Genomic DNA, 19205 nt, shown 5'->3' on the forward strand with positions numbered 1-19205 from the left:
CCATTTCCCTCCCCCTTCCCCAATCAAGTCCCCCTCCCTCGTCAGCCCAAAGAGCAATCAGGGTTCTCTGCCCTGTGGGAAGTCCAAGGACCACCCACCTCCATCCAGGTCTAGTAAGGTGAGCATCCAAACTGCCTAGGATCCCACAAAGCCAATACGTGCAGTAGGCTCAAAAACACATTGCCCATGTTCTTGAGGTCTCAGTAGTCCTCATTGTCCACTATGTTCAGTGAGACCTGTTTTAACCCAGGCGCAGGCGGGCTTTCTTTTTTCCATTTGATATTTTTTGCTTCTTTGTCAAAAATCAGGTGTCCGAAGGAGTGTGGATTAATATCCAGGTCTACTGTTCAGTTCCATTGGTCCTCCTGTCTATTCTTATGGCAATACCAGACTGTTTTCAGTACTGTAGCTCTGTAGTAGAGTTTGAAGTCAGGGATCGTGATGCCTCCAGAAGTTCTTTTATTGTATAGGCTATTCTGGTTTTTTTTTGCCTTTTTATGTGAAGTTGAGCATTGCTCTTTCAAGATCTATGAAGAATTTTGCTGGAATTTTAATGGGCATTGCATTGAATCTGTAGATTGCTTTTAGTAAGATTACCATTTTTACTATGTTAATGCTTCCTGCCCAAGAGCATGGGAGATCTTTCCACTTTCTGATGTCTTCTTCAATTTGTTTCTTCAAAGATTTACGTGCTTGTCATACAAATCTTCCACTTGTCTGGTTAGAGTTACTCTAAGATATTTTATACTATTTGTGACTATTGTGAAGGGTGTTGATTCTCTGATTTCTTATCCAGCCCATTTATCATCTGTGTACTGGAGGGTCACTGATTTTTTTGAGTTAATCTTGTATCCTGCTACATTACTGAAATTGTTTATGAGTTGTAGAAGTTCCTTGGCAGAATTTTTGGGATTGGTTATGCAACCTATCATATCATCAGCAAACAGTGAGAGTTTGGCTTCTTTTTTAATTTGTATCCCCTTGATCTCCTTTTTGTGTCTTATTGCTCTGGCTAGGACCTCAAGAACTATATTGAATAGATGTGGAGAGAGTGGACAACCTTGTCTTGCTCCTGATTTCAGTGGAATTGCTGGGAGTTTCTCTCCATTTAGTTTGATGTTGGCTGTTGGCTTGCTGTATTTTGCCTTTATTATGTTTAGGTGTGTTCCTTGTATCCCTGCTGTCTCCAAGACCTTTATCATGAAGAGATGTTGTATTTTATCAAAAGCTTTTTTGGCATCTAATGAGATGATCATGTGGTTTTTATTTTTCAGCTTGTTTATATGGTGGATTACTTTGACAGATTTTTGTATGTTGAACCATCCCTGCATCTCTGTGATGAAGCCGACTTGATCATGGTGGATGATGGTTCTGAAGTGTTCTTGGATTTGATTTGCTAGTATTTTATTTAGTATTTTTGCATCAATGTTCATGAGTGAAATTGGTATGTAATTCTCTTTCTTAGTAATGTGGTTTGAGTATCAGTGTAATTGTAGCCTCATAAAAAGAGTTTGACAACATTCCTTCTGTTTCGTTTGTGTGGAATAATTTGAGGAGTATTGGTATTAGTTCTTCTTTAAAAGTCTTGTAGAATTCTGAGTTGAAACCATCTGATCCTGGACTTTTTTGGTTGGGAGACTTTTAATGACTGTTTCTATTTCTTCAGCAGTTATAGGTCTGTTTAATTTGCTTATCTTGTCTTGATTTAATTTTGGTGATATTTATCTAGAAAGTTGTCCATTTCCTTTAAGTTTTTCAATTTTGTGGAGTACAGGTTTTTGAAATATGACCTGATGATTCTCTGTATTTCCTCCATGTCTGTTGTTATGACCCCCTTTTCATTTCTGATTTTGTTAATTTAGATATTCTCTCTCTGCCTTTTGGTTAGTTTGGATAATGGTTTGTTTATTTTGTTGATTTTCTTGAAGAACCAACTCTTTGTCTCATTCTTTGTATTATTTTCTTTGTTTCTATTTTGTTGATTTCAGCTCTCAATTTGATTATTTACTGCCATCTAGTTCTCTTAGGTGAGTTTGCTTCTTTTGTCCTGAAGTTTTCAAATGTTCTATTAATTCACTAGTGTGGGATCTTTCCAGCTTCTTTATGTAGGTGTTTAGTGCTATAAACTTTCCTCTTAACACTGCTTTCATTGTGTCCCATAAATTTGGGTATGCTGTGTGGTCATTTTCATTGAATTTTAGGAAGTCTTTGACTTCTCCCTTTATTTCTTCCTTGACCCATTCATGATTCAGGTGAGCGTTGTTTAATTTCCATGTGTTTGTGGGCTTTATGGAATTAGTATTTGCTGTTGACTTCTAGTTTTAAACCATGGTGATATGATAGGTACATTGGGTTATTCCAATTTTTTTATATTTGTTGAGGTTTGTTTTGTTACTGAGTATGTGGTCAGTTTTTGAGAAGGTTCCTGAGGTGCTGAGAAGAAGGTATATTCTTTTCTGTTTGGATGGAATATTCTATAGATGTCTGTTAAGTCTATTTGAGTTATAACATCTGTTAGTTCTCTTATTTCTCTGTTCCTTTTTTTTGTCTTACTGACATGTCCAGTGGTGAGAGTGTTGAAGTCTCCTACTATTAGTGTGTGGGGTTTAATGCATGCTTTAAGCTTTAGAAGTGTTTCTTTTACATCTGAGTGTGCCCTTGTATTTGGGGCATAGTTGTTCAGTATTGAGATTGTCTCTTGAAGGATTTTTCCTGTGACTAATATAAAATGTCCTTCTTTGTCTCTTTTGATTGATTTTAGTTTGAAGTTTAATTTGTTAGATATTAGGATAGCTACACCAGCTTGTTTCTTAGGTCCATTTAATTGGTATATTTTTCCAAACCCTTTACTCTGAGATGATGTCTGTCTTTGAGGTTGAGATGTGTTTCTTGTATGCAGAAGAAGGATGGATCCTGTTTTCATTTCCAATCTGTTAACCTGTACCTTTTTATAGGTGAGTTGAATCCATTTACATTAAGGGATATTAATGACCAGTGATTGCCATCTCTTGTTAATTTAGTTTCCATTGTTGGTGATGTTAATTTGTGCATTTTCCCCTTCTTTGGGATTTGCTGCTATGAGACCATCAATTGCCTGTATTTTTGTTGGTGTAGCCAACTTCCTTGGGTTGGAGTTTTCCTTGTAGTATTTCGTGTAGGACTGGATTTGTGGCTAGGTATTGGTGAAATCTAGATTTGTCATGGAATATCTTGTTTTGTCTTTCTATGGTAATTGACAGTTTTGCTGGGTATAGTAGTCTGGGCTGGCATACATGGTCTTTTAATGTCTGCATAACACTTGACTTCTGGCTTTCATTGTGTCCAATGAAAAGTCACGTGTAATTCTGAAATTCTGATAGGTCGGCCTTTATATGTTACTTGGCATTTTTCCTTTGCAGCTCTTAATATTCTTTCTTTATTCTGTATGTTTAGTGTTTTGATTATTATATGGCAAGAGGACTTATTTTTTATCCAGTCTATTTGATGTTATACAGGCATCTTGTATCTCCATAGGCATATCTTTCTTTAGGTTGGGAAAGTTTTCTTCTATGAATTTGTTAAGTATATTTTCTGTGATTTTGAGTTGAATTTCTTCTCCTTCTTCTATACCTATTATTCTTAGATTTGGCCTTTTCATGGTGTCTCATATTTCTTTTATATTTTGGGTTAAGCATTTTTTAGATTTACTGATGAGTCTATTTCCTCTACTGTATCTTCAGCACTTGAGATTCTCTCTTCCATCTCTTGTATTCTGCTCTTCATGCCTGTGTTTGTGGTTCCTGAAGTTTTCTTATGATTTCTGTTTCTATAATTCCCTCAGCTTGTGTTTTCTTTATTGTCTCTTTTTCAGTTTTCAAGTCCTGAATAGTTTCTTTCATATGTTTGGTTTCTTTTTCTTGGTTTTCTTTAAGTGATTTGCTGGTGTCTTCCAATTTTTGTTTGTATTTTCCTCCATTTCTTTAAGGGAATTTCTCATTTCCTCTTTTAGAGTTTCAAACATTCCTTGAAGTTATTTTTTAGGTCATTTTCTTCTGCTTCATTCATATTTGATTGTTCAAGTTTTGCTGTTATAGGGTCTTTAGGTTTTACTGGTGTTGTGTTGCTCTTGTGGTGTTGTGTGTGTTCTTACCTTGTCTACTCATCTTTTTCTCTAATAGGTGTGGTTGGGGCTGTCTGAGATTCTGTTAAATAACCTTCTAGGTGTTAGTGAATCCAAAGCTCAGATGATTGTTCTTCATGGTACAGTCAGTGCCACAGTTTTAGTTACACCATTGGTTACTCCGTGTTCCTGGAGATAGCTCAGTGCTCCTGTTCTTTGCTCTGCTCCCTTGGAGTTTGCTGTTTCAGATCTACTTTGGCCTAGGCTTCTGGCTTTGCCATGTTTCTGTAAATCCCGGTCTGGATATTCTCCTGCAGAAGTCTCTGGCTTGGAGCTGGTCCTGCAAAGATTTCTGGCTCCATTCTGCTGCTTCAGATGTCCCAGGTTTGAGTGCACCCGGAACTGCAGAGGATCTGACTCAGGCTTACTTCCTCAGAGGTCCCAGACTCAGGCTCAGTCCCGCAAAGGTTCCAGGTTCCTGCCTATTTCTTTTTATGTCTCAGACCAGTGCCCAGACCCACAGAGGTCCTGGACCCACAGAGATCCTGACTCAGGCCTACTCCCTCTGGGGGTCCCAGACTCACACCCAGCCCCACAGAGATCTCTGGTTTCTGCTTATTCCATCGGAGATCCCAGGTTTACTCACACCCAAACCCAGGGGTCTTGGCTTAGGTCTACTCCCTTGAAGGTCTCAGATTCATGTCTGGACCCTCAGCGGTCTCTGGCTCTGGCTCACTCGCTCAGCAGTTACTCTCCTCTACCTGTTCCGATGGAGATCACTGACTCTGCATCTGGTCACTGGCTCAATCCTGATCCGCCATTGACCCGGGACTGAGTTGACTCCTGGGACTGGATTTTGCTCCTGGTTTCTGCTCTTGGTGGAGCTTGCTCTTGATGCTGGATTTTAACCAAGTTTCAAGCCCTAGGCCTGTCAGTGTTGCCCATGTGATGAAGAAGCCAGTTAAGCTCTTTTAATTCTTCTCTTTGATCACATAAGTAAGAACACCCTCCCCCCACTGAAATGTGTTTACAGGGTGGCATAAGAATGCAGTGAAAACTTGGTGCCAGTCTTTGTTGTTTTTAGAGGCAGGTAACAGAGACAGGAGAGAGCCCTTAGAACAAGAACATTTGGAGCCATAGTTTTGTTTGTTTGTTTGGGTTGTTGTTGTTTTTGCTTTGCTTTGCTTTGATTTTGAGACAGGGTTTCTCTGTGTAGCCCTGGCTGTACTGGAACTGGCTGTATAGACCATGGTGGCCTCAGACTTGCAGAGATCCACTTGCCTCTGCTTCCCTAGTGCTAGGATTAAAGGCATGCACCATCACTGCCTAGCTGGAGCCATAGTTTTGGTGAAATTGGAGCCTGTCAAAAGTTTTTCTTTGGTGAGACTAAGTTACAGCAAAGAATGTGACCAAAGAGACTAGATTTCTGAGTTTGTTTTCTTTTGAGACATGTTTTTATGTGACCCAACTTGGCCTCAAACTCACTATATGGGCTAGGATGGCCTTGAACATTTAAAAATTGTCTTTTCTTTCTTTTTATTTTTAAATTTTAGTTTTTATTTTATTTTTGTTTTTAGTGTATGGGTGTTTTGCTTGCATGCATGTCTTCATACAGTGTGTATCCCTGGTGCCCACAGAGGCCAGAAGAGGGAGTTAAATCCCCTATAGTTACAGATGGTTGTAAGGGGCCATGTGGATGATAGGTATTAAACACGGGTCCTCAGCCAGCACTCTTAATTGCTGAACAATCTCTCCCCTGTTTGTTGGTTTGTCGTTTGTTTTTGTTTTGAGAGGTTTCTCTTGTAGTTCAGGCAGGCTTCAACTTCTGGTTGTGTAACCAGAATAATTTTGAACTTCCATGCCTCCAGGACTGGAGACATACGCTGCCACACCAGGCAAATGTGGTAGTTGGGAGAATCCAGGGCTTTCTGCATGCTAAACAAACACTTTACCAAGATAACTATATCCCCAGCATCCTGAGTTTCTCTTCATTGCAAATGAATAGTCTTATATTATTCACCTAAAATTCCCATTAGGTTAAATAATAGTGAAAGGGGTCTTATTCAAAGGCATGCAAAATAGGCGGATGCCTAGAAAAATCAGAACACTTGTAAGATCCTGATTCATTGATATCGTAAAGGACACGGGAAGGAAGGGCATGAAGCTTCCCTGTTGCAACCTTCTGCTCCTCCTTTACATCATCTGAGCATACTCAGTCTTTCGTGCTGAAAAGTGCCCCACTACAGACACACACTGGCTTGCAGGTGCCAGACGGAGGTAGCATTTTTCCCCTAAGAACTTTTGACTGAGTTCTCTGATCCCCTTCTGTTTGATTTCAAGTATTAGCTATATCTCTGACAAGTGTTTGGTACATCATGGGCTCTCATAGGTGCCTGAAATGTGGCTTCTCTGGACTCAAAGCAATGGGGAAGTAGGAGCCAACTGGAGCTTTAATCCCTGCCCTTTCACCTCCAGAAAGCAGCAGACATTGAGCAGCAGGCTGTGTTTGCTGTGTTTGATGAGAACAAGAGCTGGTACATTGAGGACAACATCAACAAGTTTTGTGAAAATCCTGAAGAGGTGAAACGTGACGACCCCAAGTTTTATGAATCAAATATCATGAGCAGTAAGTCGGAGCCCCCGCTTCTATCTGTCTTTTTTACTCTAGTGGTTGCAGCATGTCTTTACCCAAAGGCAAAAATATGATGGCTTAATCCTCTCTCAAAAGCAACCCCTCCTCTCCTCACTCAGGGTCTGAAGACTTGGTAATGGGATGCCTGATAACAGAGCAACCAAAGCTTTTTTTCTTTTAAGACAAGGTTCAAAGTCTAGTGATTCTTTAAGTCAGAGTGGCCTCATGCTTCCAAATTTTGTGTGGGGTTTGTTTGTTTGTTTGTTTTCTGAGACAGGGTTTCTCTGTAGCTCTGAAGCCTGTCCTGGAACTAGCTCTTGTAGACAAGGCTGGTCTCTAACTCACAGGGATCCGCCTGCCTCTGCCTCCCAGGTGCTGGGATTAAAGGTGTGTGCCACGTGTGTGTGTGTGTGGTGTTTGTGTGGTGTGTATGTGTGTGTGGTGATGTATGTGTGTGTGGCGTGGTATGTGTGTATGTTTGTGTGTGTATGTGTGGTGTATGTTTGTGTGTTCGTGTATGTATTGTGGTATGTGTTTGTGTGGTGTGTATAAGTGTTTGTATGTACGGTTTGTATGTATATATGTGTTTGTGGTGTGTGTATGTGTGGTATGTGTATGTGATGTGTGGTATATGTGTTTGTGTGGTGTACATGTGTGTCTGTGGTGTATGTATGTGTGTACAGTGTATGTATGTGTATGGCATGGTGTGTGTATGTATGTATGTGTGGTGTGTGTATGTATGTGTGGTATGTGTTTGTGTGGTGTGTATGTGTGGTATGTATATGTGTTTGTGTGGTGTGGTATGTATGTATGTGTGTGTGGTGCATGTGTATGTGTAGTATGTGAATGTGATGTGGTGTGTGTGTGTTAAAGTGTGCATGCACTAGGCTACGATGAAGGCTGGGAGGAAAGGCACGAGGACCTTGGTCAGTGGTACCTAAGGGTTTTAGAAATGTGCATGGCGAAGACCCTCTAGTTGATGCCAGGACAGAGATAAGATGTCTTTTAGAGAAAGCTGCATTCTCCAGCCAGAGTCAAGCAAGGTGAGCCTGGGAGCCCAGTGTCGTGAGAAGGCGGTGGATGCAGAAGTCTGAAGAGAAAGTATGTGGAGAGGAATTCAGAGCAGAGGGAAAGCTCCCTGAGCTTGATATTTGCTATGATTCCAAAGTCCATTGTCATGAGAAGTCTGAGATGAGTTCACTGTGGCAACTGCAAGCAATTTCCTCCCAACAATAGAGTCCCCTATACACACACACACACACACACACACACACATGCACACAAACCCATGCACACACACACACCCACGAACACACACATACACACACACACACGCACACCATTTCTCAAAATAAAAAGCCACCTCCACCACCTTTTCTAATGAATGACCACCTCTCTGCAGGCGGCTTCCCAGAGACTGCTCATGTAATTTCAGGACTGACAGGTGCCACATTAAGCTGACTTCACATAATTTCCTTCCAGTAAGGGCCCTGTGATAGATAGCTCTAGACCTAGAGCTGGGGTCTCTGATAACCCTAGACCTGTAGCTCAGGGTCTGTGATAGCTCTAGACCTATAGCTCAGGGTCTGTGATAGTTCTAAACCTATAGCTCTAGACCAGTGCTACCCCAAAAAATTACAGGTGAGTCATTTACATGAAATTTCCTGGTAAGTTGAAAAGTAAAGAGAAATGAGTGAGATTCATTAGAATAATCTTTACCTAGCTCAGCATATTCCAGATACTATCTTTTTTGTTGTTTTGAGATAGGCTTTCATGATGTAAAGATATATAATTTTTAAAGTAATACAAATAAATGGGATATGCTTTATGACTGTCTTCACAGTACAATGTGTATTTGATCTTAAAGCACATGTCAATGGAATACACCTGCTCACAGCCTCTTGCAGCCAGTGCCCATAGTATTAGCCCATTTAGAAAAGCATCTGCAATGATGTAGAAACTAATAACACACACTTTCAGCAACTCAACATATATTTGGTGCATAGTCACTTATATTTGTTTTTAGTACCAAACACCACACGTACTAGGATTGTGGTCACGGTAGTGACCTGGGTGTACTTGTTGTGCCCTCCAATAAATCATATCTTACTTGGATTACCATGTGCAGTACATATGTAAATAAAAATGTTGCCCAAAGTGGTGTTCCTTTAAAGATAATTAAAATACACGAACTCAGTGCTTGAATGGAAACTATTAGACTAGCCGTCGGTCAACCTTAGGTTACAGATAACAGTTCTCAACAACAAATGTGCTCAGTAAGCTCCTTGTTTTGTGACATTCATTCTTACTCACAAGTATGATGCCCAAGAAGATAAAGTTCTTTTATATAGACTTGTCTTCCTGGTAGGCTCATCTTGGACAATCTAAATCAAGTACAGCAGAGCATACAGTAACATTTTATAGTCGCTTGATGGATGCATACTAAACCAATGTGGGTGAGAGGCTTTATCTTTATCCTGATTTTCCCCCCTCAACTAAGTCAGGAGCATCAGCCATGTCTTGGGAAGCTGACTGTGACCTGCTCACACATTAGCCCTCAAAGCTTACCTGCACTAACCACTGCCTTAATGCAGCCAAATGAGTATAGGGGCATTTGTCTGGGCTGTGATTATGGGTCCTCGTGTTGTACAGGCCTGGCATTTGACAGATTCTACTCTTTCAGCTCTCAACGGCTACGTGCCTGAGAGCATAACCACGCTAGGATTCTGCTTTGATGACACCGTCCAGTGGCACTTCTGCAGTGTGGGAATTTATGATGACATTTTGACCATCCACTTCACCGGGCACTCATTCATCTACGGGAAGAAGCACGAGGACACACTGACCCTGTTCCCTATGAGCGGTGAATCCGTGACCGTCACGATGGATAATGTTGGTGAGTAAGAGTCTAGGTATTTAGAGGGAGAACGGATCGGCTCTCAGGTGGAGAAAGGTCTACTGAGCTATCCCAATGACCACAGCTCCTGGTGGGTCTCCAGGACCCTTGTGGGCTTGCCTTACCCTGCTGCTCATGGTTTATAGTTGGGAAAATAATGGCTTAAATAGAAGCAGTTTCATGTCAATTCCATCTGCGCATCTCGGAAATAACCGGGCAGCAAAGACATACGATGGCAGAAAGACAGATGTAACCCTGAAGAAGCAGCAGAAAGGGATTAGCCACGAAAGCAGCCTTTGGTGTCAGTCCTCAAGTGTCGTCGACCTTTTTATGAAACAGTGGCATGGAATTTGCCAAATAGGCCATCGTAACTGTCCAGTGGACACCAAGGACCCACCTATATCCACTTCCCCAGAGATGGAATTACAAACTCGGGCTACTAGCCCTGACTTTTTTTTGTTTTTGTTTTTACATGGATGCTGGGAATCAAACTCAGGTCCTTGTGCTAACTGAACTGTCTCCCCAGCCCCACTTTTCAATTTTTTTTTTATCAGAGACCACCCCACCTTCAGGTGAGCAACCATTAGATGAGCCCTGGAGGCTGCCTCAGAGACAATATTGTTGTGGAAGACCCAAGTTCAAATCCCGCTCAATGTTTTGCAGCTTTAGATGTGTTACTGGCCCTCACTAAGCCCGAAGTCTCCCTCGGAAGAGCTTGAGAGCACTGTCCATAGTTGTTTCAGCTCCTAGTTGTAAGCTCCTCCAAGTGCCCAGTACTCAACAAGTAGTTGGGTTGGTGCTGTCCCAGGTCATCCTTAGTGTCTCAGTAATTCACTTTCAAAATGACACATACATTATTTCCTAGAAATACCTAAATACCCTTTCTTTGTGGGAAAACAACCTCACCATCATCTCTCAAATTCCAAGCCTCAGACAAAATGTACAAGTAAGCAGACAGTAATGACTTTTGAGGTCCGTTTTATCACTGATTTCCCCTTTTCTTGGTGTATTCTAAAGCAACAATTGTTGAACAATCCAAACCGAAAGTCTCTTTTTTCTTCTTAATCTCCATGGACTAATAGTTTAAAGCTAATTTCTGTTAAATACCTTAGCCTAAAAGTACAATGACCCTGTGGATAGGTACCAAAGCAATGTCAAGCTACATTTTAAAAAATTCCTAAACACCCTATTCTTGGTTTTTCTCTCTGTGTAGCTCAGTAACTCACCATTTATAGTCTAGCATGGTCCATAGCTCACACATGGGCCCTCTGGTTAAAATTCACTAGAAACTGTTTCCCCCAGCAGATCCTGGTGTTTTTATAACTTTTCCTGAGCTTTCAACCTTCCCTTCTCTGTCTCTCCTATAAAGGAACGTGGATGTTAACTACCATGAATTCCAATCCAAGACACAAAAACCTAAGACTGAGATTCAGGGATGTTAAATGTATCCGGAATGATGATGATGAAGACTCGTACGAGATTTATGAACCTTTTGTACCTACACCCGATTCCACGACAACTCGGAAAATTCATGACTCTTCAGAAAACGAGTTTTCCATCGAGAGTGAAGATGAGGATTACCAGTATCTATTGGCTTCGTCACTAGGAATTAGATCATTCAGAAACTCATCATGGAATCAGGAGGAAGATGAGTTCAATCTTACTGCTCTCGCTCTAGAGAACAGCTCGGAGTCCATATTTCCAAGCACAGACAAAGTAAATGACTCAAAATCTTCTCCAGGAAACCTTAGTGGTATCGCCAGTAACAACCTCAAAGAATCTCAGGATTCTGGCTCAGGAGCCACCATGACTGGTATGCTCCCAGAGGACCTCACTGGCTTGGGTGAGAACTCAGTTCTCAACTCTCCCACAGAACACCATTCCAGCTCATATTATGAGCATGATGTGGAAGATTCACAATCAGACATCACAGTGGTTCACCTACTTCCCTTTGGTGCAAAAGGATCAGGGAGCCAAGGACATGCTAAGCATAAAAAAGCCAAGCTAGGAAGAGCCCACCTGATGAAGTATAGGTTCCCTCAGATGAAAGTACCAGCCCAAAAAACTAGGAGACATTCAAACCCAAAGAATACTAATGCCAGAGTGAGGTCCAGCGAGGAAATTCCTACTGATTTGTTCCTCTTAAAACAAACGAACACATCCAATTTTTTGGATAGGGAATGGTATTTGGCTTCTGAAAAAAGTAGTTATGAAATAATACCAGCAAATGGTGAAGACACAGCTGTTGATAAGCTGCAGAATGGCCCTCAGAATCAGAACATCTCAGGGGCTTGGGACAATAGCACCCCCACTACAAAAACAACAGGAAAGCCACGTGACTTCCCAATGTTTTCTGGAATTAGACGTAAATCTCCACAAGTAAGACAGGAGAAAGAGAACAGAGACTTTAATAACGGACAGTTCATCAAGACACGAAAGAAGAAGAAGGATAAGAAGATGGCAATCCATAGTTTTCTATCTCCAAGAGGCTTTCACCCACTAAGAGGAGATTCCCAGCCCACATTTTTAGACCAGAGACTTAATCACACACTGTTACTCCACAAGTCCAATGAAACAGCTCTTCCCATAGACCAGAATCAGACCTCCCCTTCAATAAGTGTTGACAGGTCACTTTCTGACCATCATCAAGCCTCCCAACATGGCTCGAGACAGATGAGCTCTGCTTTAGATGTGTATCCATCATTGCCTCCAGAGGAACAATCTCCAATATTTCCTACCCAGGATCCTGATAAAACACACTCTCCCACAGACCCGAGTCACAGATCCTCTCCTCCAGAGCCCAGCCAGGGGCTTGATTATGACCTAAGCCATGAAGCCTACCCTGAAGACATTGGTCAAACATCTTTCTTTCCAGACCAAAGTCAAAAGTCTCTGTCTTCAGAAGATGGCCAAACAAGTCCCTCCTCAGACCCAAGCCTCTTTACCATCTCTCCAGAATTAGATCAGACAATTATTTCTCCAGACCTGGGCCAGATGACTCTTTCTCCAGATGACAACCAGAAGACCTCCTCCCCAGACCTCGGTCAGGTGCCCCTTTATCCTGATGACTACCAGATGCCCTCCTCCCCAGACCTGGGCCAGGTGCCCTTTTCTCCAGATGACAACCAGAAAGCCTCCCCCAATGATCTTAGCCTCTTGCCTCTCCCTCCAGAATTTGATGAGACAGTCCTTCCCCAGGATTTGGACCAGATGCCCCAGTCTTCAGACCTCAGTCAGGTGACCCTCTCCCCAGACCTCAGCCTCTTGACCCTCTCTCCAGATTTTGACGAAATCATCCTATCCCCAGACCTCAGTCAAGTGACCCTCTCTCCAGACCTCATCCAGACAAGCCCTCCTCTTAGCCACAGGCACGAAACAGCCTCTGAGGATCCTGGCCGAGCATCCGACCCTTCAGATTCTGGTCAGTCTTTACTCCTTCCAGAACTGAACCAGACTCTTCTCCATCCAGATCCTATTCACACACCATCTCCTTTACCATCGCCCCAACTCAATAACACTTCCAAGTCAATGGAACTCAATCCTCTTGTTGTAGTAGGTCTCAGCAGAGTCGATGGAGATGATGTTGAAATCATTTCAAATGAGGAGCTAGAAAGCATTGATGATGATTATACTGAAGATTATTATGTAAACTATAACGATCCCTACAAAACAGACACCAGGACAGATACCAACTCCTCCAGAAATCCGGATACCATTGCAGCATGGTACCTCCGTGGCCATCGTGGAAACAAGCAATACTATTTTATTGCTGCTGAAGAAATATCCTGGGATTATTCAAAATTTTCTCAAAGGTTTGGCTAGTTTTCTCTCTTTATATTCTCATTTTTCCTACCACTGCCATGAAAATCACCTACAGCAGTTCCTGGGAGGTGATTTTGAACAAACTGTGCTTTCTATTGTCTAAGTTTCCTATGTCAACTGGGCCTGTGATATTTCCTTTGCCATTTCCAATACTAGTGCCCTCTACACTTTAGATGACACTCAGACGAATAAGAACCACTACTGAGGAAGTCTATGGTATGCTGTGGTTAAATCAGTCTCCCCTCCTTTCTCATATCCACTTACCACACATGCTCCTGTCCTAACACACACCTTTCCCTCTGCATAGCTATCTGCTGACCAAAGCAGCTCAAGTGAGGTTGGCTTCCAATCCAGACTTTAATGTAGAAATCTCTGTTTGCATCTACTTGTTAACAACAGTTTCTAAGAGATCCACTTATTCTTTTATTTTTAATATTCTTTTCAATTCCGTGTCACTGAGGGATGGAAAGCCACCCTGTTCTGGGATGAAAGCAGAAGAACAGGGCAGGAATCATTAGTCAACTACAGATTCGTCGGGATAGATCTGGCGACTGTATGCAATAAACAGTTCGTAGTGGCTAATCAAGGCTGCCACACTCATATCGTAAAAGTGTGATTATAGTACCCGAACACGATGTGCATTGAGATTGATCCACCTCGGACTGTTCATACAGTGGCTAGCATTTGCTTTAGAATGCTTCTTTAAGATGCTGTCCCCTGTGGTTTCTTACTTAAATGCAGTGCCCATCACTACATGGGAATAAACTAGTTATCTGAATATTTCGAAGATGAGCCTTGAGGAGACAGGGTTGCAGTCTTTACACAGAGTAGAAAGAATGGAAGCCAGTTCCTCCAAACTCTTGCCTCTCAGGCCTGAAGCTGGCTCTTAACAGCTTGCAGAGTTGTTTTGCCTGCTCATGTGTTCCGTGTGTGACTAGATGGGGCCAGCAGGAAAGAAAGACAGGAGGGAAGGCAGAATATTGGAGATATTATAGCTATTAGGTGTTTGAAGGATGAGTTTGGGGCTTATTTCCATCAACTTGAGAGATTGGAATCTGCAAGAGAATTTGATGTCTTTTGGCCTCTCACTTAGTTGATAAGATCTGTGGGACCTAATGTGTTGGATTTATATTTTTATTAAGCTTTTTATTTTGAGATAATTGTGGAATCACATACTCTTGTGAGAAATTACACAATATTCCTTATATGCTTTACTGGGTCACCCCAGTGGTAGTCTCTTAGAAAAGTATACTATACTAAAAAAAAGTGTATGGAGCTTGCTGCTGTCGTGAGAGAGAACATTGCCATCTACACACACACACACACACACACACACACACACACACATGCCTCGTACCGCCCATCTACCTACCTCCCACCGTACTCCACTTTAGCCTTGCGGTCACTAGTCAGATCTCCATATCTGCCATTTTGTCATTTCATGACCACTGTGTCGTGCAACACATGATCTTAGGGGATTGGCTTTTTTTTTTTAACCACTAAACAGAATTCTCCAGAGACACATCCTCATTATTAAACAATCTAACCATTCCTTCTATTGCTCCGTAGGATTTCACATGACATTCACAAGTTTTGTTGTTATTTTTGCTTCTGATGAATATTGATGCTACCAAATATGAGGGGTTTCAATACCTGTGGAAGTATCCCAAGCTAATAAACACATGTACCATACACTCATTTTCTGTTAGAGAACTCTTAGAGCTTATTCTGCCAGTTTTCAAGGCTGTACTACACAATGACTGATTATACTTGCATTTGCTCTCTGAACGAAATTTTGTATCTTTTGACCAACACCTTCCCAGTCCGCTTCCCTCAAAGTCCCTGGCAACCACTCTGCTTCCGTGAGTTTTTGTCTTTCTGTGCTTGGCTCTTTTCATTTAGTAACATGACAAATTTTTCTTCTTTATAGAGGCTAACTTGTGTTCCTGTGTGTGTGTGTGTGTGTGTAATTTTCTTTATTCATTCATCCATTAATAGACTCTTAGGTTGATTATACATTTGGCTGTTATAAATAATCCTGTAATAATGCAGCTGTTTCTTTAATGTACAAATTTCACCTTCAATTCTGTGGCCAAAAATGAGATTTCCAGCCAGGCATGGTGACACATTTTAATCCCTGCACTTGGGAGGCAGAAGCGGGCAGATCTCTGGGAGGTCAAGAACAGCCTGGATTATATAATGTAGTAACTGCTAGGCTAGCTAGTGCCACACAGTGAAACCCCATCTCAAAGAAAGGGCAAGAGAGAGAAATGAGACTGCAATGTATGTTGGAACTCTATTGTTGATTTTTTGAGCAACCTCTGTCCTATTTTTAATAATGTGTTATCATTTAGATTCACTTTTTTTTCTATTTTAAAGGCTTCTTTTTCTCTATGTGCTTGTTAACACTTATCTCCTGTTCCTATAATCACCATTTTAACTGATTAAAAGTGATATCCTTGGGATTTTTATTTTCATTTTTGATTGTTAACAGTAGCATTTTATGTACTTGTTGGGAATTTCTAAGTCTTCTTTTGATAATATATCAAAAATTTAAATATATTATATATAAAAATTTATGTTACCATATTATCTTGTTTACTAATTAATTATTAATAATAATGTATATTGCATTCTTTGCCTGCTGTTAATCAATATTTTTGCTAGTAATTAAGTTCTCATATATGTTTAGATATTGATTCCTTATCAGATACATGTTTATGTATCTGATACAATATGTGTTCTCCAATCACATAAGTTGTTTCTTAATTCTCTTGACTGTTTCCTTTGCCACATGTCACTTTAGTTTGATATTACATGAATGGAATTCCATCTGTCCGTTTGTGTTTTGTTACCTGATTTTCAGAGTCTTATCATGAAAATCTTTGCTTAGACCAGTGTCTAAAAGCTTATAAATAATATGCTTTAGCAAAATCAAAGCCAAGAACAGCCACTCAGAGTAAAAGACATGCGTCTATCTGATCCCTTTCATGAGGGTGGCCTTCTAACTCAATTGACCATCATCAGGAAGTCCCAGCTCTGGTACTAACCCATTGAATGATGTTGTCTGTTACTATATCATTATATTTGTTTACTAATTTATGAAAAAAGCATATTAAGTGCCTACTGTATGCCAAATAACATGCTAAAAATTGGAGAACGCAGCTAGGCAATGGTGGTGCATGCCTTTAATCCCAGCACTTGGGAGGCAGAGGCAAGCAGATCTCTGTGAGTCTGAGGTCAGCCTGGTCTACAAGAGCTAGTACCAGGTCAGGTTTTAAAGCTACAGAGAAACACATTGCCTTGATAAAGAAACAAAAAAGGGAAGGAAGGAAGGAAGGAAGGAAGGAAGGAAGGAAGGAAGGAAGAAAAGAAAAGAAAAGAAAGAAAAGAAAAGAAAAGAAAAGAAAAGAAAAGAAAAGAAAAAAACAGAATTGGAGAACATATCATGAGCAGGCTGAGCAGAATACTTGGCCTCATAAGACTTCTTAGTGGCAGACTGAGATATTAATAGATCCCTCAGGTCTCACATAATTTGTTATACATCCTGTAGAAATACTATAGGACAAGCTGGGCAGTGGTGGCTCATGCCTTTAATCCCAGCACTTGGGAGGCAGAGACAGGAGGATCTCTGTGAGTTCGAGGCCAGCCTGGTCTACAAGAGCTAGTTTCAGAGAAAGCTACAGAGAAACCCTGTCTCAAAAAACAAAAACAAACAAACAAAAAAAGAAATACTAGAAATACTATAGGACTACTATAGAAATCTACTGTGTAGACTATAATAATACCATACATATATTTATTATACTGATATATTAATATGCTATATAAATATATAAATAAATAAATGAAATTATACTTGACCTAGTCCAAGAGATTTTAGGAAGTATTACCTAAGAAGTTATATTTGAGCCAGAAACTAAAACATATGTAGTCACCTGTGTTTTCATTTATATATATTCATTAACTTATACATGAAGTGGTTATTAAATATTCTATGCTAGTTACCAAACAGATTATTTCCTAATTCCTTTCAATTGTTTATTTTTATTTTATGTGTAGGTATGAGTGCCTGAATGTATGTATGAACTGTGTGTGTGCCTGGCATCCTCAAAGGCCAGAATATCCCCTAGAACTGGGGTTACAAGTGGTTGTGAGCTGCCCACAGTGGGTGCTGGGAACCAAATGTAGGTCCTCTGCAAGAGCAACCAGAGCTCCTAACTGCTGAGCCATCTCTCCCAGATTTCCCCAACAGTCCTTAATTTCTTTTTTATTTTTTTTAATGAATGCTATTGCTGTCACTTCAGTGAAATGGACAGTGAAGACTCTGATGCCCCTCCAAGGGACACCACATACAAGAAAGTTGTTTTCAGAAAATACCTGGACAGTACTTTCACCAGACGTGATCCTCGGGCAGAATACGAGGAGCATCTTGGGATTCTGGGTCCTGTTATCAGAGCTGAAGTGGATGACGTGATCCAAGTAAGCCATCCTCGAGCCCTCTGAGTCTCCAGGGATTCGCCACAAGCACCAAAGCTGATTTGTTTCTCAGAACTGACGAATAATTGCCATTCCCCGCCCCCAGAGTCTGCTTGACTATTTGGCAATTTTTGAGATTAAAAAAGATCTTAGACACTTTAACCCTGAAAGTTGTTTAATCTGGAAGAGGCAGCACTGGCATTTCTAGCTGAAGCCAGGCTGTGTTGAGCTAATGTAGAAAATGACTCAGCTGTGTTTCACGGCAGAAGCGGTGACAGCAACCGTAGTAATTTATAAATATATCCCAGCGTTTTCTTAAGAGACAATATGAGACCAAATGAAAGGAAACTGGAAAATGAAGATGTCTCTCTGCCCTAAAAGAGTAAGCCAGTTTCTTAAGCATTTTACCAGCCTTAGTCATTGATTGCTTTTAAGACCCTGTATCCACTTCCCAGACAATAACTTGCTTTTATAACAGAGTTTATCTCCCCATCCTTCCTAAACTCTCATATATCAAACAAAAACAAAACAATAACAACAATAAGCAGACAAAACGCAAGAAAAACTGCCCCGCATCTATGTCCAGAAACATAACCTTTGACCTGTGAGGGTATCTGCCAGTTTGTCAATGACCATTTGTTCCTTTTCAAAAGACACACGGGGGTGGGGAGATGGCTCCATGGGTAAAAAGTAACCACTTAGTCTGTGATCTGCAAGATCCTGGCCTTGAACTCCGACACAGCAAAACCAATTACTCTGTCATGGAAGGCAATGAAGTCTGTGTTAGTCGGCTCTCTGTTGCTCTGATAATGGAGGAAACACTTCTTTTAGCCCATGATTTCATCAATGGTTGCTTGACTCCCTCGCTTTGGGTCTTGCGTTAAATCAAGTAATATGCAAAAATTCATTTGCAGTTATAAGCGCCCGGTACACCTTAGCTCTGATATCATGACTGCCAGTGACAGCCTTTAGTGCTGACAAGTTTTGGGTTGGTACGTTAAGACACTCTTTCTTCTTCTTTTTCTTCTAGGTTCGCTTTAAAAATTTAGCATCCAGACCATACTCTCTTCATGCCCATGGACTTTTCTATGAAAAGTCCTCTGAGGGAAAGACTTATGAAGATGACTCTCCTGAATGGTTTCAGGAAGACAATGCTGTCCAGCCCAACAGCAGTTATACATATGTGTGGCATGCCATCGAGCGCTCCGGGCCAGAGAACGCTGGCTCTGCCTGCCGGGCTTGGGCCTACTACTCTGCAGTGAATGTGGTAGGTTTTG

The 19205-nt window shown here is 41.1% G+C and overlaps 1 protein-coding gene across 1 annotated transcript in view; it reads left to right on the top strand.

The window, feature by feature from the left end:
• F5 (coagulation factor V) overlaps positions 1 to 19205 on the top strand; it is a 74555-nt gene that overhangs the window by 36892 nt on the left and 18458 nt on the right. Inside the window, exons 11-15 of the mRNA XM_050158311.1 lie at positions 6575 to 6725; positions 9415 to 9627; positions 10997 to 13439; positions 17757 to 17931; positions 18959 to 19195. Of these exons, the coding sequence (XP_050014268.1) occupies positions 6575 to 6725; positions 9415 to 9627; positions 10997 to 13439; positions 17757 to 17931; positions 18959 to 19195 (3219 nt within the window). The remainder of the gene's footprint in view (positions 1 to 6574; positions 6726 to 9414; positions 9628 to 10996; positions 13440 to 17756; positions 17932 to 18958; positions 19196 to 19205) is intronic.

This window comes from Alexandromys fortis, unplaced genomic scaffold (genome assembly GCF_014885135.2).
Source record: "Alexandromys fortis isolate MF-2015 unplaced genomic scaffold, M_Fortis_MF-2015_v1.1 scaffold_97, whole genome shotgun sequence".
NCBI classification, from domain to species: domain Eukaryota; kingdom Metazoa; phylum Chordata; class Mammalia; order Rodentia; family Cricetidae; genus Alexandromys; species Alexandromys fortis.